At 30.0% G+C, this 26,493-nt stretch overlaps 1 protein-coding gene across 6 annotated transcripts in view; it reads right to left on the bottom strand.

Moving 5' to 3' along the window:
- The window catches only part of LOC112598374 (Down syndrome cell adhesion molecule-like protein Dscam2), a 132,667-nt gene that overhangs the window by 20,434 nt on the left and 85,740 nt on the right, over positions 1-26,493 (bottom strand). For 3 of the 6 annotated variants that reach the window (XM_025344815.1, XM_025344809.1, XM_025344803.1), the window contains exons 7-12: positions 19,071-19,317; positions 17,572-17,716; positions 15,507-15,658; positions 14,707-14,817; positions 13,603-13,767; positions 5,297-5,662 (exon numbers count right to left, since the gene is read on the bottom strand). In XM_025344815.1, coding sequence (XP_025200600.1) covers positions 5,297-5,662; positions 13,603-13,767; positions 14,707-14,817; positions 15,507-15,658; positions 17,572-17,716; positions 19,071-19,317 — 1,186 coding nt within the window. Of the gene's footprint in view, positions 1-5,296; positions 5,663-6,419; positions 6,705-13,602; positions 13,768-14,706; positions 14,818-15,506; positions 15,659-17,571; positions 17,717-19,070; positions 19,318-26,493 lie in introns of all 6 variants that reach the window. The other 3 variants (XM_025344824.1, XM_025344836.1, XM_025344831.1) reach the window with 2 other exon arrangements.

Genomic DNA, 26,493 nt, shown 5'->3' with positions numbered 1-26,493 from the left:
TTATTTTTATATGTAATATGCAAATATACGTCATCGTGCGCATTATAACTACATATTATATCATACAACACGAGCTATGCATGCGTTTTTGGAACTATATAATATATACAAGCCGTTCAAACAATGGAAGTCTATAAGAATATTGTAATAAAACGCGTAGGTACAGCAAGTTAAATATGTGTATCCATATATTGTATTATTATTTATAAGTATACATTTTATTATATACAGAGCGATTCACCCCTCTGGCCCTTTAACCATTTTATCCTCGACTATATGCGGTTTATTAAAATATATACCGATGTTCGGAAATTTTTAAATACCAACATTTCAAGATAACATATTTTCAAACACTATGATTTTTGAAAGAATTTAAGGATTGTTCTTCAGTGGCATGTACACAATAGCTTTTTTGCTTCTAAACAGAATTTCCTCCATCAAGTCGATGAGTCATTAAGCTTTACGTCGGCATTGGGTGTAATGATATAGTCTTCGTCCTACGGTGATTGGATGAAATGGGGACGAGCATCATGCTTTCGTCGAATCGCTCTGTACATATACTTGTACTTTGTTACACGTTTGCCATGAGAATGCGATTGTATATAATAGTATAAATAAATTATAATATTATTATATTATACGTTTGTGCGTGTACACATATCCGCGTGCGGTGCAAATTTAATGCAAAATAAATGGATTAAACAATGATAGTGTAAAACATGCAAATCCTATTAACGCGTACATCATAATATAATATTGTAATGACAGAGTGTTAAAAAAAAAAAAAAATCGTAAAGAGACGAGTAGGTACATCGTAAAACCTATATACAAGCGGAATGAATCGAAGTCGATCGTAAAAAAAAGAACGGAGAGTGTGAGAGAGAGAGAGAAAGAGAAAAAAGAGAGCAGTATTACATTTTGGCGAAACTATATAAAATTATGTATACCGTGTCCGTGTGTACTGTACCCCTGAAGCTGCTATAGCAGTCGCGGGCTTATACGTCGGTCGTAATATGCTATTAAACCGATGTAACCGGTGACAGTGTGTGCATCGTGGACCATCATAAATCATTAATTGTGTTACGCGTTTAACGATAGCAAAAAAATAAATGTAAAAATAAAATTTATAACGTAGATCGCAGTGTATAATATGTACGATTTTAATATTATCGTTATTATAGTAGGCTATTCGAAAACTGCGCGTTTTACTGCAATCTCTTTGGATTCGCTCCGTGAGCGATGAACAATATTAATAATAATAAATAATAATTGTATGGAGTGTGGACGATGTAATTTATATAGGTATCTATAATGCGGGCTAGAAGACGTAAAACAAAATTCTCTAGAATAAATTGAACGAGAGTAAAAAGTATAATAAAGAGAATAATAATTTTATTATAAGTAATAAAAATATAAAAGTATAATAATATAAGAGTAAGAATGGATAATAATAATAATAATAATAATGATAAAAAAAAAAATTAATATTAAATAAAAAGTGCTCGTTTTACCTGTGAGTGATCGTGAACATATAACTGGTGATGGTTTCCAATGATTAATACGTTTTGTGAGTTAAATTGGTGTAGAATATAATATTATTTATAAATATATATTGTTTTGTGTGACTAATATGTGAGTGCTTACATATTATTATATAATATGGATAAAGAGCTTTTGCCGACCGGAAACGCGTTACGGTTTTCTATCGAATATGGTATAATTACGATTTATACATATGTAAAAAATTAATTATTATACACGTGAATCATATTGCGGTACTCGTTTTATCTATTTTTTATGAAGATTTTTATTATTATTGATTTGCAGTCCTAATCGAACCGTCCGAGTGAAATATAAAATAAATAGTTATCGATTTGTAGATCGCTATTCTCAACGGAATTACTTCTATTTAATTTCGCACCTCCATACATACATACTTAGTTAAAATAGAATGAAAATTATATCGATAATTTTTTGCTCTCCGTTTGAACGAGTTAGGTATAGTTATTCAAAACGAAGCCGTGGTTATAAAAGTATTTTTTTTTAAATTTTTTATGACGCGCAACGTAAATGAAAAATCAACATTAATTTATATAGAATATTTTTTTAGTTTATCGTACTCCAATTAATATTTTTAATTGAAAATTTCCTTGTATAAACGTCAAGGAATATTAAGAATCGTGCAATTAAAAAACGAGAGGTTTTGATTTGCATTTCAACGGGTTTTAATGAAAAATTATGATGAAAGAACGTTCTAGAGTCGTTTACAACATAAAGTGTTTCTTCCGATGTACCTATATTATTACGAAAAGCGTGAGCGACGTCGTTCTGTAGGTGTATAACAAGTGCACGCGAAATAACACTTTAGATTTTTGGTGCAATCGGCGATGAATATTATTATAATATTTAATAACTTTGGATGCGAAAATGAGTTTAACGGGTTTAATAATCGGATGAATAAATATGTATAACTGCGATTTCGCATAATAGAAATAGAATTATAATAGTATCGAAAGGGTCGGACGTGTTAACGTAAACTGCCGTGGCACTATTTTTTTTTTTTTTAGTTTTAGTTTTTAATTCGAGATGAACGGAAAAAAACTTTCACGACTCAGAATCTCGTAGCGTATTTTTATATAATGTGCACAAAATCATGAATGCATTTCAAAAGAAAAACCACCACTGCAATAAAAAAAAATTAGCCATATTGTTGTTAAAAATTATGTTTATAATTATTCTCCCTTTCAGTAAACGCATTCAGCAAACGTTGCGGGCTTCATAAATATGTAACAGTGTAATATTTTGAGTTAAATATTCAGATAAAATGTTTAAAATTCATATTTTAATGGAAGAATTTTTTTTTTTTTAATAAACGTGGATATTTATGACATATCATGGATGGTCCAATACAACTTTACATTTATTTTCGTTTATAATCAAATGAATTATGAATAATTTTATCAGACGTTACGATTATAATATAATTTATAAAACCCATTTAGATATCGGGAATTGTTATTTTTAAAACCAAAACGAGCAACGGAATGTCCAAATATACTAAATAGATGAAGTCGCAGCATTAATACAGATTGAAAAAAATCTTTATAGGATAATAGCAACGACATCTATATTTTAAATAAAACGACATAATTATACAATAATTATATTCGCGTTCGTATTTTATATTTACACTAGACGAGTAATTACGCATGGTTGTATTACCTATTCAAAATGTTATTCGTGACGTCGATTGGTTTTTTTAGTTTTCATTTAATGTATTTCTATAATCCTGTACATTTTTATATTTTATATGGTACAATTTTGCTCCATGAGTATACGCATTCAGCCAAACCTAATGGACATCGATAGTGATGAGGGCGGGGGAAGTGAGCTAAATACATATAATATATAAATGTATACGCATATACGTGGATATAGCACAATATACGATCGGAATACGTTCTCGGACCTTTGTTATTTTCGTTTTTATTTACATAATTTACGTCGGACGGTCGATCGGCGTCCGTTTAAACTCTGTACGGAATAATTGACCACCGTGAAACTGTCTTTTTAAATGTACCCTTCGGGTCCCGAAAACGATAAACGAGTTCCGGTCGCTTGGCTCTTTACACTGCAAATTGTATATACGTGTATGTGGTGGTGACGGTGGTGTAATGGTGCAAAAGCCGAGCAAACGCTTTATCAACGTATATAAAATGTTTGTGTTTCGATGGCCCGCAAAAAACGTCCGATGGAAATCGGTAGACGGCCGGAATACATCTCCGCGCCGGATTTTCATCGGTCGCTTAAACGATATCAGACAAGTCCTCTCGTTCGGTCACATAGGTAACATAGATATGGTACACAATAGATCATAATATTAATACTGCGTCTATAATATGAGAACGCGGATTGTCCGAACATTTAGGTGGTCAAGTGTACTAACAATTACGAATGAGTGACTGTACAATCAAAATTATAAAATATGTATGTGCAGTTAACAATGAACTTGAGTTTTTTTTAGGTTTTAATAATAAATTTATATCAAATTAAAAAAAAAAAAAAAACTGTTCGAAGTGTTATTGAGTGTGTACAAAAATAAAAAATATGTTCACAAAGTTTTGCGTGGTCAATGGCGTTCAGATGAAAAATGATAAAAAATATAACATGTACAACAAACAACCTTAAGTGGTCCAGTAAGTACGTTTAGCAGGACAATTTAATATGTTCAAATTAAGTTAAAATTGATATAAACCGATCTCATGAAACCTATAATAAACAATAATAATATAAACAATTATTGATCAATATTGTATTCATTTTTCTTTATAAACTTAATAACTTCGTCGCGAACCATTTCAATGTATTCGAATTTTCGTTAATTTCTATCATAGTGATTTTTCTTAATTAATGGACACCTATTTACGTATAATTATTTATTCGAATTTATTAAATTAAAACAGGAATATGGAAACATACATTTAAGGAAAAAATTTTTAAAATACATTACAATATATTTCAATTATAATATGCTTTTACCTAGATTTAATTATTATTATTATATTTTTTTTTTTTTTAGTTTTTAAGTATTAATTATTTGTATACAAAAATGTCTCTATTTTTAATTTTAATAAACATTTACAGGCTAATTAAAACTGAAAAAATAAATAGTAATACATAATTTAGTACATTTTTCGGTAACTATTAATAGTTTACTCTTTTGTTAAGACATGGGTTAATAAAATGAAATAAACTCTTCTAAACGTCTTCTTATTACATTATAACATCAAAATTATGTCAAGATATTTATTAGATTCTAAAAGATCTCAAAAAGTAAAAATGAAGTAAAATAAATTCATTGAATTTAAAATTATACGAGCTACAATTTAGGCGATGTAAGTTTTGACCTGGTAAACTTATACTTTCTGGACAACTGTCGTAAACCGCGGTTTGATACGCTAACTTTGTTTGAAATTATTACAAAATGATTTAAAGTTAGACACTTCACTAAGTGTAATTACGGAGCTTAAAACTACGATCCATCCTGTGTGATCGTATATGCACGAGGATCCGCTAGTCTCATTATAATTCATATACTACCATAATAAAATGATTTATACTGTGATCTCACATATTGTATGATGTGGTTGACCCGACCGAACTGACGAGCAAAAGTCTGATGTGCGTTTGTGAGTGTGTGTGTGTGTGTGTGGTGTGTGATTGTCGAGGGGATGATATGACTTCAGCCGGGATGAGGGGTCGGTGGGGCTTTTGTCGAGTCGTATGCACCACTTACCTTTGACTAGCAGCGCGGCCGTGTACCTGACCTGGGCCGCGGGGTTTTGGGCCTGGCAGGTATACCGGCCGGTGTGGTGTCGCGTGAGCCTGGGAATGCTGAGCAAACTGGAGTACGGGTCAAGCGTGGTGATGACCACGGAACCGTCGCCACTGCTGCCGCCACTTTTGGCGGCGGCAGCGGCAGTGGCGACGGCGGCCGACGGGTCCTCGCCGCCGCCGTCTTGCAGCGGGACGGGTGCGCCGTCCTTGAGCCACGCAATACTCAGTGGAGGGTCGCCGTGGCTCACGCCGCACACGACCCTCGTCCGAGTGCCTTCTACCAGCCCGTCGCCGGGAAAATTAAAAGGCTCAATTACGGGAGGTACTAATAGGAAAACAAAACAAAATTATAAATGTAATTACGATGATAATAATATAAATGCTGTAAAAATATAGTGACGTCAATTCAGAACAGTAAGGATGACTTCACGACACGTACAGAATAATAATAATAATAATAATAAATATAATATATTGTAACGGAGTGATTTTTTTTTTGTTGTTCTACGTAATCGTAGTATCATGTGTAATAGCATAGTAATTATAATTTTAAATTTGAGTTCTCACAAATTTAAAATTTGGCGGAGCAATCGCAATCGATTGTGTGTTTCAAGTTAAAAAAAAAATCACCTCGTATAAGACGCACCGCAATACAGGATATTGCGATGACGACAATAATAATAATAATAATAATAATAATAATAATTTAAACGTAGAAAAGTTTTAAAAACAATATACACAATACATATATAATAATATAGTAATATAATATACGCAACAATACGTCTAAACAACAATATATAATATATATATATAAATATAATATAAGGAAAAAAGTAATATAATAAACTCAAAACGCTGACGACGTGTATACGTAATAATATGTATAAAATATATACCACGAGTATAAACAACAAAATTCAGCTACGTAAAACGCACGACTGGCAGCAGCTCGGGGGATGGACGGGGTAGTCGATAAAATGAATGTCGGATCGGGGCAAAATCGAAATATAGAAAAAGTAAATTTTGGTAAAAACCGTCGACGGGCGACCGTCGCGTCGGTTATTTTCGTTTTCTTTTACCGTTGACGATCAACCGCTGCGTGACGACGCGCCGGGCCGCGTGGTTACGGGCCTCGCAACTATAGTTGCCCGTGTGCTGCGGCCCGAGCGTCTCGAAAGCCAGCACGCTATTGTAATTGTCCACCCGGGTGACAGTGGCGGCCGGGCCCAGCGGACCGCCGTCGTAGTCCTTGGACCACGCGATCGTCAGAGGCAGGTCGCCACTGATCACCGAGCACGTGATGCTGGCCCGTTCGCCCACGTTCGCCGTCCGTTCCGCCTGGACCGAGCTGAGTCGCGGAGGCGCTGCAATTTATTATCATCAAAAATTCGTGTTCTCGGTGGGTCGTGACGTAATCGTACACACAGGTGCAACCGTGTGGGTATCGTATCCCGATCGGCATCGCCGTGTTTTGCACGCGCGTCGGAAAATTTATCGGCAATTACGGGCTCCCGCGGGATCGGAACAAAGTCTGGGTACGCACATACCGAATGGATCGGGTTGAGTGAAAATATAAATACTACCCACCATTACGATAGTTTTACGCGGCGACTGTTTGAATTGGATTTCGTTCGTACTACAAACAGGCGTTAGTAGTTGGGCATTATTAAAAACTGATGACTGTAATTTTATTTTTCTCCAAAAATATGAGCAGAATTTTCATCCACTTCACATTGAACGGGGTAATTTAAAAAAAAAAAAAAGATCAAATAAGGAATATATTTTTAACAAAGAAGCACACTTGAGTCGAAAAAATGGGTGAAAAAGAAAAGTCAATAGGTAAAGAAACGAATGAAAAAGTTGAATGGCTGCTAATTTTGAATTTTACAATTCATTTCATCTGTATGTTGTAATTTTACCATGTTAACTTTTTTTTTATTATTGTTCATTTTCATTAACTTCGGCTTATTTTATATTAGGTTAGAGTTTTTAGACTATATTATTATATACCTGTTTTATTATTAGTATTATTATTGAAAATACATATATACAGCGTATTGCTTTTATTTTAGGTGTATGTAGAATGTAGATTAATTAACAAACGTGTTAACCAGTAAAACTTTTGTCAGTTTAATAAATAGTAATTTTTCAACAATTGTTGAAAGAGTTAATGTGAACATTGTTTTATTATTTAAATGATAATTTATTGAAACCAACTCGTATACCTAATACACGTAGACTACCCGGAAATCAATCAGTAATTGAGAACCGATTTTTAGATGTTATTTTAATCATATGTGCATTGCGCAATACTATCATTGTAAGCGTTCGTGAGATTTTCGTTTTTAAATTTCAAACACTCTGACTTACGCAAAAAAAGGTGAAATTTTAGGAAGATTAATTACATTTGCCCATTCTGGAGAAGACAAAACGATACTTTTGCTATTACAACACTATAAGCTGGGATGTAAAGTGGTAAAAAAATAAATATTATAGTGGGTTAAGAATGTAAATGTTCATATTATTACCGATAACGATGTTATTTTGTTTTATCGATGTCTACAGTATTTTTGATTTAAATTTCTATTTTTAAAATATTTAATTTTTATTTTAAACGCCGTTAGAATAAGATTGTGTTTAAAAAGCTCGTTAAAATACTTTATTAGTGCATTCATTTATGCGAGACAGAGATTTTTTTATTTTACATGAAGAAAGAAAGATTTTATTATTTTTTAATATTGATTTATTAGGATTATAATTGAAATTATGTTTACCTATAATGAATTTAATTTTTGTTCGAGATTTGGTTAAACTGAAATTGAATAAATTGTGTAATTTTAATATAAAATCACATATTAACGAGCTTATTTTATATTTTTACAGGTATTTAGTTGTTTGAGAAAAAAAGTATTTGGAAATTTAGAATAACCCAATCCCAAATGTTTATAGATTGTGGTAAATTTCCGCAATCACTGGCATGCTTGACAAGTGCCACCTACATAGACCTACATTTTTCACTTATTGTGATATCCTTCTTCAATCGGTTTACTTATACAGTTATCCATGTTGCTACTAATTATCAATTTATCATTGTTATTAAAGGGATTAATAAGTTTACCACATCTAATCATTGTCGGGTAAACAATTTCTATTGTTTTGAATTTTTTTTCTCAGATTGAAATTTGGATTTTTGTCATTATTTTTCCTTTTATTTAGCTGCATTGTAGTCGGGTACCAATTCTATGAATACAATAATTTATTTTTGTATTTATAAATATATTTATATATAAAGCTACAAAATTAAAAATGATGACAAGTTACTATCGAAGATTTGATTAATAATTGATCAAGGAATATTAAATTGCGGTGCTTTTGTCATAAACGCGAAGTTAAAAGGAAAACTTAGCTATAATAACAATTATGTATATCTAAAATTTTTGACTTTAGACATCAGTATTAGTGTGGTATGCTGCATATGTGAAAATTTTGTCATAAACTAATCTAAATAATTGACATGAAACAAAATTGAGGATTGTAAATTGGGTTAAATTAATAATTTAAATTTTTATTTTGTAATTTGTAACCTATTTCCACATAAGCACCGTACTATATTCAAACGAATAGACAATAAAAAATATAATAATATATGAAGTATTAGTAGGCTAACTTCTGGATTTTCGCGACTACTTTATCTACGAGAAAAAAGTTTACCAGACTTGTCGGCCATCGCGTATCGGATTACTATTGGAGTTTTATTATATATTTTTCTATTTGCCAGAAATTATTTCTCCGAAACGTCGTCGAACGGTTTCGAACGATAAGTTTTTACTGTCCGGTAACTCAAAAGTTATCAAGCTTGCGAACGTAATGCTATGCATGTATCATAGTATAGAGACTTCCGGTAAAACTACCACCGTGTCTCCGATTGGGATATAATATACACACTGCGTCGATCAATTTTTTACGTAGTCACGAAGAGTGAAAAAAAAAGTACTACAATAAAATATAAAAATTATCGTTGCAAAGGAAAATGATTGAATGGATAACATATAATATTATTTTATTATCATACAATATTATTATGTATATTATTCACATTCAACCAACCGTGACGTATTATTACGTTAACAATTAATAGTATTGGAATCGAGCTTTTTATTGCGAACGCAGATGGGACGACGGATTTATATATTAAGTACTTGTGTAATGTCATTGATGTCTCGGCATTATGCGGTTTAATGGTCGTGTATTTTTTTTTCGATATTAAGTATTTACATTGACGCATAATACACGTTTAAAGGACATTAAAGTAATATCATAATGCTTATAAATTATCATCATGCTTTTTGTATTAGTTTAGTTTTTGGGTCTTAAACAGTTTAAAATTGCAGTTATATGTTTATTATATTTTCTTCTGAAATCACTAAAAAATGTGAATTCTTTGTTAAATAACGACGGTGTAAAGGACAGATAGAGTGAATACAATATAATATTTCATATTATTTGGTTGAACACAGAAACTTTAAAAAACTAGAATTCATAACTATAGTTTTATTCATGTATTGTACTATATCCATACACTTACAAAATAATGATAATTATTTAGGTATCAAAATTTAAACTTTTGAAATCAAATTTATTAACATTGAAAAAAAATAATATCCAATTTGTACTGAAAAACGTGTTAAACTCTATCGTTATACAACAAAGTTTTGCTAACTATTAAAATTATATTATTGAAATGGTTTTGAAATTATTAATGTTGTAGTCGTTGTTGTTAATGCGAATAGAGAAATAAAAGAACTTTTCAATACCTCGTACAAGTTTCTGCATTAATAAAAAATTTCGTTTAGCGTGCATCGATGGAAAAACCATTTTGATGGGATAACGGCAAAGAGAACGAATTGAAAAATAAAAACGATTGCGGTCAATATACAATTTACGTTTACGGAATGTGGTGCTATAATCTATTAAAAATTCTTTCAGCTATACACGGAGGAATTCGCCGACATTTTCGCCGTCGTGGACAATGATGTGCAGCCGTAACGCGAAATAGTATAAGTATAATATTATATATATTATATTTGGTTTTTAAAGATTAAAGTAAAATTTTTAATTTTAATTATTTCTTAAACTGCTAAAAATAAACATTTGTGTTAAACAATCATAATTATACGTGCACGAAGAATAAATTTAGAACAAGCACATTTTGATAGACCACAGACAAAAAGGGAGAGATAAAGTACGGTTAGAAGTACAAAAGTTTCCTACAGCGACTCATATTTTAAACGATTCTTTTATACTGCCGATTTTGTGAAGTTATAAATTAAATTATGTCATTGGCGGTGAACGCGGTAAAACTTAAAAAGAAAATACACACTGGGTATTGCTGTATCGTATATTTATTGGTTGAATCAAATTGTGCGTTCTAAAATATTTTCTTTGTTGGTAATAATATATAAATCGGTTCAAGGTGGCCCAGGCGAATGAAAAATACAAACATATTGAAAATGAATCTTTCATGTTGGTCCCTCTATACGTGGTCCCGTCAAAGGTTGTTCGGTGTTTCAATGATTTTTTTTTTTTTTTTTTTGAAAAACCGATTTGAATTTAACACGGCACTCAACAGGTTAACTTATTTTAAATTCACTGTGATGACTATGAATTTCTATCGCTACTGCACAATTTGCGTTTGCAGTCATTTCCCGTGCCTTAAGTCGAATTCGTGACTAAAAGTATATATTATACACGTTTGGTGAACATGTAAAATATTTGTGTCGAAGGAAACCTTTTTATTCTTTGTAAACGCTAGAACAAATTCGTTTTCCACTCGATCACGTGATTTTAATATTCCGGAATATCATCTGATTCTATGAAGAATATAAATTTCCTAGAATTAAGGTAAAATACGTTTTTCAATCGCTACACACGATTTTGTACTCTATAATGTATGTCTAGTTTTCCAACATTGTGTTTGAGAGTTGAGAGTATCTATATTTTCTGTACAATAGGTATGTATCTAATGCACTGCAGATAAAATATAATATTTTCTTTGATGGATAACTTTTCACTAACACATAATGATATATTTTATAATACTATTACAGCGTTATAACGAGTATTCTCGGTTGATAAGGTATAATATACATGAAAACCATGTATTGTATTATGTTATATGAATGGAAGATACTATGCTTATTTTTTCGAAAATAGGTGAGCAAATTTTCATATTTATAGTGGTGAAATGCATTTTAAATCAAAACGATCTTATAATGATATTTTGTCTGTATAGAAACTTTTTCAATTAAAAACGAAATGATGATACTTTTGTTTATAGTATTTGATCATGCACTCGAAAGCTCTGCAATTTTAATTATTTACTTTGGTATTCTATATACATCAAGCTGATGAAATGGTTAGTCTATAGTAAATATATAGGCTCGCAGAAACAATATGTATTTTGATTTGAAGTATGTGCTTAGACTAGTATCCATTACATTAGCGTAATAATATTATTATTGTTAGAATACCAGACATTACAAAAGTAATACTACAACAATATGTTAAATTCAATATTAATGTGTATGAATGGTTTAGTAGGTTTACTATTAATAATTAATAAAGGGAATATGTTTGAATGAAATAATGATTATTGTATAGTATATAAATATTATTTTTTACCTGATAATTTCAAATTAAAATGTTTATCTCATTAATAATTAAATTAATATGTTTCTTTAGAAAAAAATATCGGACTGCTCATCTATTAAAATTGGTTAAAAATTGTCATTATTGTAGACTAAAAATGTATCTTAATTTGCTTTTTCTGTGAAATTGTTTTATAATTGAATAATTAAAATAATAAATAATAAAAGGATATTTACCTTTACAAACTTCATTTGTTTTTCTTTTTTTTTTAATATTGTAGGATTTTAATTTGATCAAATAATTTAAGAATGTTATACCTATGTTATGTATGTTGACATAACAATTATGTTTTTGATGTAACGTCAATAAATCTATTATTTTTGACATGAATAGAGTATGATCAACCTATAGGTTGTCCAGAGAGTGGTCTCGTTAAAACTAAATGGCGCAATTAATAAATTTATTGCAGGAAATTAATGAATTCAATATATGTTAATGACTGATATTAAATTACTCGTAAAATTTATTACATTTTGTTTAAATCTAAAACAATATATTATTATATTTGTGTAATGTTTATACGAGTATATATTATATACATTTAAACATACAGTCGTTATTTATTTTATAATAAGCAAATAAATATTTACCAATCAAATTTATTTAATTAATGAGGTTATTATTAATGAAAATCTTGTTAATTTAATTTTTATTTATGCATTAAAATTATTTATATAATTTAGGCTACCTACGTACTTTAATAATAATAATATTGATGTATCTAGAAGGTGTACCTTATTCGAATTTAATAACTAAAATTAAAATGTTTTGTCTTGGAAATGATTATTTATGACCAATTTCATAGATTTTAAATTTATTGATATAATTATTTGAATGATATCATGAATAATTCATTTAATTTAACCTTTTGTATTGTTTTATTAAAAGTTTGAATTTACTATATGCTATAATAATGTGAATAATAATGAAATATTTTAATATTTGAAGCAAACAATTAAAATAAATTACCTTTGCAGTTTTTTTTTTTTAAAATATAGAGTTAAATGAGTTCAAAGTCAACTGGAAACCATATAAAGTTGATTAAAATCCCAATTATCCTTAATTATGATTTGTTATAATATTGTATTAATCAAAAATGGCAAAATCTATTATGTAAACATTTTTTCAATGAAACTTTTTTCACTGCTAGTGTAATTTAAAACATTTGAGTCAAGTTGAAAAATCAATTTTTCTATAATATATCATAATATAATGAACACGTGTATTATGTATGTGGAGTAATTTTGGTCGATAACTTTCCAGTTAAACTTCAGCTGCTCCATCTTATATCCCATCTGCCACTCTACCTCCGCCATGGTAATTCCACAGCCATAACTCCCCTCCCCACCCTCCCATCAAGAAAAAGTCACGTCAAATCAGTATTTTCACAAACTATAATACGATATATGTGCCAGGCGGTGGTGGCGCGACCCATATCCGAACAACCCTTGTTTGCACGTCGCCACTATATCAAGTATTCCAACCATCTAAATCACATTGCTCGGGGCCCCTTGAACCATGGATGCGCGTTCTTTCGCGTGTCAAAAACCTTACCGATCACGTCCACCGAAGTAGTCATCTTGGCTGAATGTCCGTGTTTGTTGTTTGCTATGCACGTGTATGAGCCCGAGTCCACTCCTTTTTGTACTGACATCACGGACAGCACGCCCAGCTGTAAATCGGTCTTCTGCCTCAGGTCTTCCGGTAATTCTTTGCCATCTATATAGGTATGTGAACGGAAAATCGGAAATGGATCCGTTATTTACATGCATATAAATATGTGTTATGGGTAAAATTTGAAATCAGACGATTCTTAGAAATGCACAGGAAAAACGCGAACTAGCCCGGTAGTTGTATTAAATGTCGTATTTCGGCATTATAGGCGTATTTATGACTTAACGACTAAACTTAACTATCACTTTACGACAAAATAAATTATATTATTTTACAAGTATAAATATACTAACATATTCATGATTATAGTGTTAGCTTAAAAAATAAAAAAGCTAAAATGATTAAGAAACGTTTGTAAAATAATTATTGGTAAATAAATCACATATAATATAAGATATGAATTACTTAATGTATAATCATAAATATTTTAATAATAAAAATGCAACAAAAATACATTTTTGAGACATTTTAATCTTATATATTATATATTAATTAATTAATTTAATATATGCGTTGAAATGATTTTATTTATTTGTTGCTACACATATTAGGTATATAATATTTTTTTAATATAAAACATATTTTAACGAGTTTTGAATTCTCAATTTTGTCAATTATATTTTGTTTTAAGTACATCATATTGCTACTTGTTAATTGTTCTTTCTATTTAAATGTTTGCAGATTTCTGGCATTAATTGTTAACAACCATAACAATTTTTTTTATTTTCTATTAAATATTCCTGAATAATTGCTATGAATTTTCTTAAATAATATTGGTCAGAAATACGCAATATGTTTGCTTGGGCAAAAACTGGGATATAACGTTTTGTCCAAGACTGTGGGACATGTACTACCTGCGTTTTTCTTAAAAATTTCTGAGGTTTGCTCAATTTTGAGTTTTAACACGTTTTTTTGCACAACATATTTATACCTAGAAGTACAGTGGATATATGCATTTCATATATAGGGATCTACATCACTCACCTTTTTCCCATCTAATCTCATTAATCGGGTATCCAGCCACAGGACATTTTATCTTCATGTTTTCTCCGGCCACGGCCGTTATCTTGTTCATTGGTCTCACGTACGGATCACCTGTGAAAAATTTCATACGATAATATGAATATATTAAAACAAAAATGTATACAAACGTATATATCAGGATTAAAATTTATAAAATTATACCAATAAGTGGATAATTTTAGGATGGTTGTATACACATTATATAGGATTCAGAATTGTATATTATTGTGAAAATAAGTAATTTTATTAAAAATCTTATGAATGAGTTTGATTAACAATGATGTATTCAACCAAAAAAGTAAAAATGTTTGCTTAAAAAAATACTATATTTATATGACATTATTTTTTAGTTGAACCATGACTAACATAATATTTTGAACAATGCCTTGACTATACATATTTAAAAAAAAATATATGTTTACAATATGTTCAAATTTGTTTTGTACGTAAATAGTAATTATTTAAAAAGTATATATATATATACATATAGTTATCGAAATTTTATGTTTTTTTTATTTACACAAAGTTTATAGGAACGGAGGTTGAAATTTGTGTTATGATTTTAGTTTTCATACTAATACCATTTGGACTTTATGTTATACATATAAATTAGGTATTAACCAGTGAGAGGTAATCAATATTAATGACGTACGTGTAAAATTACCTATATTTTAGCAATAGAAATTGGATATAAGTTTTGATAATTGTTTAGCGTTTTACATGAGTTAAGATGTTAAGTTATTATTTATATTAAAACTCACCATAGATATTAAGCCTAGCAGAATGCGAAGTAGTTCCTGCTCGATTGTTGGCTGTGCATGTATATTCACCTCCATCTTCTACCAAAACTTGTGATATGTTTAAATGACTAACAATATTTCCATGTAGCGTAACGTATTGACCAATTAGATATCTGAAAATTGAACTCTTTAAATCCAACGTCGTACTGATAAAACATATTTTGGTGGTTTTTTAACATTCAAATGATATATATTTAAATTATTATAACTTATTATATTAATAGAACAATATATATTCATGAACGGAACGATTTATTGTTGAACAATGATAAAGATATTTAATTTTATTATGTTCACCTATATAATATGTATATACTTATATAACTAATAATATTACAATGTATACATTTTAAATCGATATTTCAATAAGCATTATTTACTTTCATGAAATAGCTTAGTTAAATGATGTGTAAATAATTGATGAACAATAAAAGACACAAGCTATAAAAGTAACAGCTGATAGATGACATGAATATAATTTTAAATATATTTGCAAGACAGATTTTATTTAAAATTTTCATTGTTCAGTTTTTAAGCTATTTGATTTACAATGGAATCTTGGTTCAAAAATATGGAGAGGTAAAATTCATTCGAAAAATGTAGTTTTCTAGTCAGACATATTTAAACTACCGTATAATGACAAGATACACGATAATGCCGTGTAATCGCCTTCGTGGTTAACCTGCCCGGTTACATTATTTAGTTATCTGAAGTATGAAATGGGTCTATAATCACCGTAGCTATTGACCATAAGCCAAGGAAAAGTTACAAGTAATATTATAGTTATTATAACAGTTAGAATATTTTGGAACAGTACGAATATTATGAAGTATTTTAACCTCTTAGAAATGGAAATTTAATATATACTTTAAACCTATATTTATTTACTTGATAAACATTTTTAAGAGGTTTACTAGTAAATTTTTAAAACTTTTTATAAGATTTTTTTTAATTAATGTGTCCGATGTTATATAAAAATACTACGTGTTCTTTCATTTATTTAATGTCGATCTTAGCAACAAATGCGTTCATTCACTTGTGAATCTTTTAACGAAATTTCGCAAGAATTGACTTTTAGTGATGAATTCAGTTGGAAAAGAATTTTTAGTAAATACTCGGATGTTTGCTTTAATGTTGAATTTTTCACTTTTATTTATTTACAATAGTAATGAAACTTTTAAGAAGAAAAATCAGTTATTTTTATTTAATTTTAAGAATTAAACCTGGCACCCGTTTTTGGTACTTGGTAACCTTATATTGTGGATTGGCGAGAAGAGTGGTACAAGGCTGTTGTTTAAAATCTTGCGTAGTGGACACAATATTACGGATTTTACCAGTAGTTGGCATTGTTTAATTTTGGCACAATTTATCGTGTCACGACAGTTTAACATTTTCGTGTATAAAATATATTCTAAGATATTTTATTTTAAAAATAATTTGTAATTGTACTGTATATTTGTAAGATAGACTTTTAACATTAACTGTTACAATATTATAAACGACTCAGATTCTCAAATACAAGTTCTGCGATATACTATAATACTTTATTTACATTACACAATAAGATAATGTTTGAATCAAGAATATTTTTATGGTGATTTAGAATATAACTGTTGAAAGTTATTTTAAGTTGTTTATGGATTTTCGGAGTCTCAGACAGACTTTGATTGATGAAGCAAAATAGAAAATGAACTATATTTAATATTACAGTTTATAACAAAAAAGTCAAATAAAGTTTTTTTTCAGAGTAATTGTTTATTTTTATCCTGAAGAGAGATAAAATTCAAATATTTTTTAGTGAACACATATATAAGTATTTGTACTGATTATTTTATGAAGTAAATATTAAAATAGCACCGTAACCATCGTTACAGCCAATAGGATATGGACGTGATAGTCGTACCTATATATTATTATTTTCTGCTGCAGATTGTAGTAAATCATTATTTTCTGGTTTCTATTGTATTATATCGTATATATTGTCTACAAAGGACAGAATATTTGTATGATTTATAAAATCACTCACCTCGGATGATCTGGTAATTTAAAACCATCCAACGACCATGCCATTGACGGTGTAGGGTTTCCAGACGCGCTGCACTTTAACGACACTGTCGGACCAGGTTGTAGTGTTTGCTCAATGAACGTGTACTCCATAATCGGTGGGGCGTCTGCAGAACGACAATTCATTGCATTCGTGAACAAAATTAAATTATTTTCATTTTTTTTTTTTTTTTTTGACAATGGTTGTTATAATAGTATAGTTATACTGATTGTGTGAGATGAATTATTTTTGTACATTTACTTCGGAAAATTTTATTCTGACATAATATTGTTTTGTTCGTATTTAAATTTGTTTAAAAATCAATTATAAACTGTACATACGAGCTGTATGAGAGTAAGTATACGTACACTGGAAAGTTTAAGAGTATGCTTTATTATTAATGTATGATAGAGTAAAACTTTTAAATCAAGTTAGATGTTAGAATAATATTTATTGAACTTTGATAGAAGTATTTGTCATTAAAATATGTATTAATAATTTCCACAGCTTACAATGTGTCAATAAATATTCAAAGTTATATTTTGATTGCGTATTCAAACTTATTTAGTTTCGAGCGTATGAAACTTTGAAAACGAAAGTCTATAAATTATTGACTCATTATATTGAAGTGTTTTGACCACACTCCGTGCTCCCAACTATATTTAAATTAGTATTTTCGAGGTTAGTACATTTTCGTTTGATATAGCTAAAAATCGCAAATGCGGAACTTATCGAATCGTAAATTGCCTACACGTAGTTTAACAACTATTAATTTAAAAACAATTACATTACAACAAGTATATATTGAATTCTGTCTCGTTCCGAACGCGTAGGGTAATATATTATTATATGCCGCAATGGTTTGTGTGGACGATCAAACGCTTTTAATTTCAATGCGGTTGCAGCGCGTGCGTTATTGTTATCGCGTGTGTGTGGAAATTGATTTAAACGTAAATTGGATTTTTTTTTTTTTTGAAAAAATGTTGCTTGCGCTTGGGTGTGTACATTCAAATATATCAACAGTCATCGGACGGAAATGATGAAAAAAAAAAAAATTCCAATGGAAAAAAAATGAAAATCATTGAATCGCTCTCCTCTTGTTACGCTGTAGTGTACTACGAATTCTGAATTCACTCGCGTGATTTTTAAATTAATAAAAGCGAGGTTTAATAATACAATGATACCATCAGTGTGTGTGTGTGTGTGTGTGGGGAGGGGGTAGAGCTGGAAGAGGGGGAGACTTTGCTTATAGGAAGCTTATGTTGTTATCATTAATTATTATTTTACATATTATTCATATTTTTATTACTATAATATCATCGTCAGTGCGATTAAAGTAAGTAACATATATATGTTTTAGTAGAATTATTTTAACGTTATTTTGTAGTATACGGCGATAGCAGTTTTAACGGTATATTATATGTATTTTCAAAAGCGATCACGCGTGATATATCAAAAATACGGTAAATTGATTTACTCACCACCCAAGCGTACGGTGGCCGCGCTTTGGGCTGTCTCCCCGTCGCCCCTGCGTACCAGACACTGATACGTGCCGCAATCGCCTCGGCTGACCGACACGAGCCTTAGCACGTCCCTCTGCGCCCTGCCCGCCATCACTCTGCCGTCCTTATACCAAGTGATGGAGTGCGGTCCGTCGTTCGACGAGGACGTCATGCACCTCAGCTCTATCTGACCGTTCAGGCTGACCGTCGACATAGCCGGGCTGATCTGTGGAAAAAAAAACACAAGATAAATGATAATAAATCCAAACGGGTCTACCGTTTATCGGAACTCAAAAATCGAAATCGTGATTTCGGCACGCAAACGACACTTTAACCGCCCGTTATAGTTAAAAATCACGATTTTCGTCGGAAGGTTACCAATCGATTTCCAGTCGTATACGCGGGTACAAAGTTTATTAAACTATAACTTAAAACGTTTTAATAAACGAATTACACCGCGACGTACGTGCGATCGATACCATGTGGTTAATATAGTTAATGTCTTTAAAAGAAACTTTGAAAACGCAACATCTTTCGAAGATGTATGTTGTATATATATTATGTTATATATCCGCGAGGGCGCTCGTAATTACAACCATTAAAAACGATACTAACACAGACGAAACCAAACCTATAATACAAACGAATCGCTACCGTCACGCGATAATCTATTATTATTTCTAAGGTGATACGTTCGTCCGACAGTACATTCGAATCGTACTTGTAAAAAGTTTACACGGTAAATCAATTTTATCATTATTTCATTTGAACGTCGGACGAGACCTTTGCTTGCCATCCGACAATGATGATATTAATGATATTGTATTACGGTACTAGGTAAGAGTAGATCTATAACGCGATTTTGTTGAATGAAAATTATTATTTTTACATCACTACGACGCAGGAATCAATTGTTTTGACGCAATTTCATGACGTCTCGATATATATGTTTAATATTATTACGCAATATTATTACGTTATTATGGAGTCACTGAACTACAAAGTTCGCGCTAGCTTAAATATTTGTGCACGTGAACAATTAAATGGATTACTGTGCTCGTTGATAAACAGATAGAAAATTATTATTAGATGAAGTCACGAGAATTTTAATTTTGAAAGACGTTTAACAATTGAAAACGTAGGGAACCTGTCTATCCTATACGTATTTGAGCGCTTTTACATGAATGCGACTTTTTGCTGAAGTATGCACGCACATACGCATGAAAAAGCTGGCTCAGGAGATAACAAAAGTAACGGGAGACTGTAATATTATGACGATTGAATAATACCTTTTCATTAAGACAGAGTTTAGTTCGAATTTATTACGAGTATTATTTGTTCGTGTTGTATAATAAAATTACCTTAAGTACTCGTATAGGTAGATGCACCTAATAACTCTTAATAATTATATGTACAGATAGTAATCTGTTTTAGTATAATATTTGACCTGTTCTTAACTGTTAATAAATAAAATAAAAACCTTTTACAAAAATATTTAAAAAAACAAAACAAATGTTTACCTCATATTATAGAAACTATTTATTGTATGTTTTAACATCTCTATGGAATTTATAAAAATGAATGTTTTTTACGCGTATTTTTTTAAATTCTCCATTGGGAGTCACGTTTCGTGTTTTTTATTTTAAAGCATAATATTATTATGTAATATCACTGCTATTACTTCTCCGTTTCATATTTTCGTTTATTTCTGTTCAAAAACATGACGTCGTTTTAAAAAATGTTCGGGATACATTAAGATCGTTTGGAAAAAGCCAAAACAGAGGACGTGCAGATCATATAAATAAAAGTTATTTTTAAAATATAAAACCAGATAAACGAAGTAATAAAGTGGCTTAAAAAAAACTATTTGCACAATGTAACAAATATATTGTATACTAACTTGTATTAATGCATGTGTTACGGTGAAAGACGAAAATCGGTGAATGACGTCTTTCCCCGGTCAATAATGTCATTTACCAAAATGATTCGATTATTTAAGTAAATGACGTAAAAAACCACATTTTAAACTCAAATTTACATCTTTCACCGGCTTTTGACGTCATTTACCAAAACTGGTGGTAAAAGATGATATAAATCTTAAATAATACACTGATTTTTTTTACTATAGAGTATAGGTACTATTTATAATAATGATTTATTGTTTTTGGGTGATTTATTTTTTATTTTAGTATTTAATTGAATGAAAGGTTAGGTCAATTTGAAAGAATAAAACAGCTGTATATTATTATAAATTATTTATTTGTACAGTTTTGGTTACCATGACATTTTGAACTGCACAACATTTCTGCTGCTTTGCAAGCACATTTTTTAGTACCACAACCAGTTTTGCAGTTGCATCAATTGAAGTCTTGATGACTATCGATGCATGCCTTGCGACTTCACGTTATGTTATTTCCCTATCTTTAATTTTTTTCATGGCTTCATCTAGTTCTAGAAATTTTTCTTTACATGGGAAAATTTGTGCTCGTGTATATTTGTGTTTCAACATGCCATATTCTGTATCTGGTTCAAATATTCGGATATTTATTTTATTTGAAATTAAATAAATATTATCAAATTAAAATTATCTTACATAATTTATACAAGTCATTTTCACACAAAATAATAACAGCAAGTAAATTAAGCGGAGAACCTCGTGTTCTATTAACATCTGATATTGGGATACGAACAGTTGTACCGACTTTCAGCTTTGAAAATTTTTCGTTAGTCAATCTCAATATTTTTGACTCTTGTTTTTCGAGACAGATAACCGATTTTTGTCGTTGGTCTTTGATTTTTTCAATCCTTTTACTTTTAAAAAGACAACGGTTACTATTTTATAAATTACATATGATTAATATTTAATAATAACTAGCTATGTTTTTAGTATTTCTTAATTCATTTTCTGATTCTAAGTTGTCTTCATTGTCAAGATTTCCAACACTGATTAAATAATTTTCTGCTGCATTGACATGATCCGAATGATTACTGTTATTAAATAGTGTTTCAATATCCTCTTCTGACTTAAGTTTTTTTATTTCATCGTAAGGTATTCCTGCTGAAGCTAGTCCTGTTCTCGTTGTATAACCAAACATTGCCTCATATAGTGATTTTCCAATACCTATTATAAACGGTATTGGGACAAAATATCGTATCCTGTACCAAAATATCCAATGGATAAAATAACTGATGTATAGAACAAAATAACCAAATAAAAAAAAAAATTATAAAAATATGTACATTGTAATATTGTTAATTTTCAAATCACATTTTAATTACATTTAACATTTGTATAATAAATATATCTTTAGTTATAGCTCTATAGGTAATGTATTACACTATAGTGTTATAAAATAATAAAACATATATATTTTTTCGTTTCGGTGACGAAAACTGCAATGATTACAATCAATACTTCGTTTCAATTTTAGATAAAATTGTCAGCTTGGACTAACTTATTATGTCTTCTACGATATATATTACAGATATAATATACGTAATAAATTGCAATGTAATCCTGATAACTAAAGCTTTGCTATTATATAGGTATTATATTATACAATGTAACATACTCGTATTATTTTTACAATTATTATTTTATTACTGTATTATTAGTGGTTAAATGTTAATAAAATGTGATTTGAAAATGAACTATGTTACAATAATGTACTAATTTTTATATATATTTTTTTTTTATTTGGATATTTTGTCTTACCTATACATTAGTTATTTTATCCGTTGGATATTTCAATACAGAATAGAATATTTTATTTTAGATTAATTATAAATATATTTAAATTAAAAAAAAATTAATTAATTAAAATTAAAATTATTAAAAAAAAAAAATTGTTTTTACTAGTATGCTTACCTGAGTTCAAAGCCCGATTTTTTTGAAATTGCACAAATTTTAATGTCATTGACCAGTCTTTTGATTTATTTTCAGCCATCCGATAACCCAATATTTCTTCAACGTCCCTATTCACCCGTTCAATTGATTCTTGAGTCTGGCTGTGACGAGGTTTGCCATGCACAATTTTGATGTTTCCCCACATTTCATTTAAATTTGTTATTATAGCATTTACAAACTCACGACCATTATCCGAGTGGAGTATAGCAGGTGCATCAAATATTGTATAAATATCTATCAGATTTAAAGCGACTTCGTCGGCCCTTTTTGTCTTCAGAGGTTTTAAAATAACAAACTTTGTTAAATGACCTTGGTAGTTCATTATATAGCGATAATTATTATAGTTTTTCGATTGCACGTCAATCAAATCAATTTGCGCCCTTGAATTAAATGCGGAATGTATGTAGAATTAGTTTTGTCACAAGTCCTCTTTTTGGATTTGATTGCTTTATTTGACAATTATTACATAAACCTAAATATGCCATAACTGCTTATGTTGTCACATTACAATATTTTGTTTTTAACACAGTCATTATTCTATTTCTATCACCATGCTCTACTGCCAAATGTGTCGTGTGAATTACATCAAACAACTCATCTACTGTGACGTAATATAAAACGTCAGAGTCATTATCAACTATAGGTTTGATTAATTTTTCTTTTCTAGCAATTGTCACAGCATCATATTTACGTATAAGCCTATTATTCGTTACTGTTTTATTTTGTGTTCCAATTTTCAGTTCTTTTACTTTCTGAATCTTTTTACTGTATTTTTCAGAACTAAAATAAAATATATTGTTATCTCTCTTTTTACTTTTGATAAGTTTGTCGATTGCTATTTTAAATTTATTTTGATTCTCCATACTTAAATATTATAATGAAATAAAATTATAATGCTATAATAAATTTTATTATAATTAGCTCACACTTCACAAATTAGAAAAGTAACACAAATTATGATAAATAATTATAAAACACGCGCTCGTCGCATATGTAACTCGCTAGAATATACACGTAGATACCAATTAATAAACTAATAGATTATCTCGTATTATTACTTGGGTTATCGACGTTATTGCTAGTCAGTATTTTCTTTTATTTATCTACTTCCGTCATGATAATTTTAACTAACGTAGCTTATTCGCGTATTTACACACTTATTACTGATTGTTCACACCGACATAAATGTATTAAACATCATTTTTCAACTTAACTGGATATTGACTTCAATAACCGAGGAATGTCTACATTTACAAAATTTACTAATTTTTAGATAAATGATGTCATTTACCGGAGAAAGATGTAATTTACCACGTTTACATCATTCACTGTAACATATGCACTATATAAAAACATAAATATAATTGATTCAGGATTGATCAGTCTATTCTAAATTATTATCGTGTATGCATTTCTGATTCAAATATTAATGGGTAGATACAGGTTGCATATTATTACATTTATTTTGGGATTAAACATATTACTGACGAATGTAGGTCAAAATATCGAGATTTGTCGTTGGCACATCATTTTCCCCTCAGATAAAACTTTTGGTTGGTCGTTTGGGCATCACACGTTTTAAACATAGTGTACTACCTGACAAAGAGAGGAGGAAAAAAATCGTCAAGATTTTTTAAAGATGGCGGATACAGGTTTAAAAATATTAAGATTTGAAAATAATTTAATCGTTAAATATTTCAATAATTTTGTAATACTTTTATAAACAATGACCACTAATTAATGAATATTTTATTTTAGTTGTTTTTTGCACGACGTTTTTTTATAATTTTATAATTTTTTGTATGAATATTGATTAATTAAGGAATATAGTTAAATAAAAGAGTATTTCTTTTATTTCACGTGTTTAAATTAAAGGTTAGGGGTAGTATGGTATAGTTCAAACGTATGATGCGCCAGCGATCCATCAAATGTTTAAATTGAAGGATTATTGATGGGCATAACACAATGAACTCGGTTCGGCTAGATGTTATCGAAATACATCGAATATCGGACACGATAAGACGATTATTAAAAAACACAAAAATAGTGAAAAGCCATTGTTCACTGTTGGTTAAAGTTTTCGTTGTAAACAAAAAGTAAAATTATAGTAGACCGTATTTATCGAACGGTGACAGCAATAACGATGACAACGACAACGACGAAGATATCTAGTACCGCTTTAATAGGACATGATTTATTTATTACGCTCCTTCGAACAATATTTATTATGCCCACTACAAGGCCGGGGAAATGCATTTTTTTCTCCACAAAAATAAAACGTCTCGTTAACGTGCGTGTACGCTGTGCGCCCACGGTGATCGTAACACTCTAGAAACGCACGGACGCGCTGATATTATAACGTTGTGGATAATGGACTGCTGGCATTAATTGACATATCATTGGCGTAGAGCGAAGTCAGTTGGCCGATATTTCCCCCGGGAAAACAGCGGTCGGGAGATTGTCTGCCGTAGCAGCACTATAATACCTACGACCTCCACCATTGTAATGTAATATCGGTGAAAATAATTTAGCGTAGGTAATTGGGGACAGCGGGTGAGTATAACCCCGAAATCCAACGGATTCTATAATTATTTAGAAGTAGGCAGCGATGTATAATTAAAAAGGGAGGAGGGAGGGATATGATAGCGCCGCACCTACCTTATGTATAATAAATATACTCCGAAAAGTCTTTGTCGTCAGTGTCGGCGGTAAAACCCTACACCGTATAAATAATATGCTACTGTGTAATTAGTAATTACTAATTACACGTTGCCGGTCGTAGAATCGAGATGTGATAAACAATCAGCGGTTTTAACTCATGATATGTTATGTATTACAAAATAATATTGCAGCAAGCATTCGCAAATTCGGATTTTGTTTCTAGCACGAAAACTCGCATCACAGGAAAAATTCTCGATGCTTCGTTAAATAATTAGATTTTGACATTTTATTTTTATTTTTTTTATTAAAAAGGCGAAGACATTAAGCGGATTGCGTCATAGTTCGATTTCAAAAACTTTATTTTCAGGAGCTTAAACTTCTATAATACCTTAACATCAAAAATTACATAGCATATTCGAATTTATTTTTCTGATGTAATTTAAAGTCAATTAAAAATTTGGATCCTAATATAAAATTATTAAAGTTTTCTTCTTTTCGATAAAAAAAAATTTATTTTTACAAGGCGTGATCGTTAATCACATAAACTCTTATTGATCGTTGAAATGGTTTAATTTCATTTTTCCGTATGGCCTTTGTATGGCCACTGAGTAACTAAATATCATCTGTAAATAAATGACTGACTCCAACATCCTTAATATAATATATTTTTTAAATAACGTTGTTTTTTTAAATAGTTTCACGAGAAATAAAACACTGGCACTACTTAAATTACCAATCATAATTTAGAAACAGAATTTATACATAGGTATTAAAGAAAACAATGCTTGTTGCACCATATTGCATTTTTATTCATTTATGATATAATTTGTTCGT

Source organism: Melanaphis sacchari, unplaced genomic scaffold (genome assembly GCF_002803265.2).
Source record: "Melanaphis sacchari strain LSU unplaced genomic scaffold, SCAv2.0 Contig0_pilon_pilon, whole genome shotgun sequence".
Classification (NCBI taxonomy): domain Eukaryota; kingdom Metazoa; phylum Arthropoda; class Insecta; order Hemiptera; family Aphididae; genus Melanaphis; species Melanaphis sacchari.
Note: the sequence above shows the minus strand (reverse complement) of the source record. Positions and strands in the feature narration are given on the sequence as shown.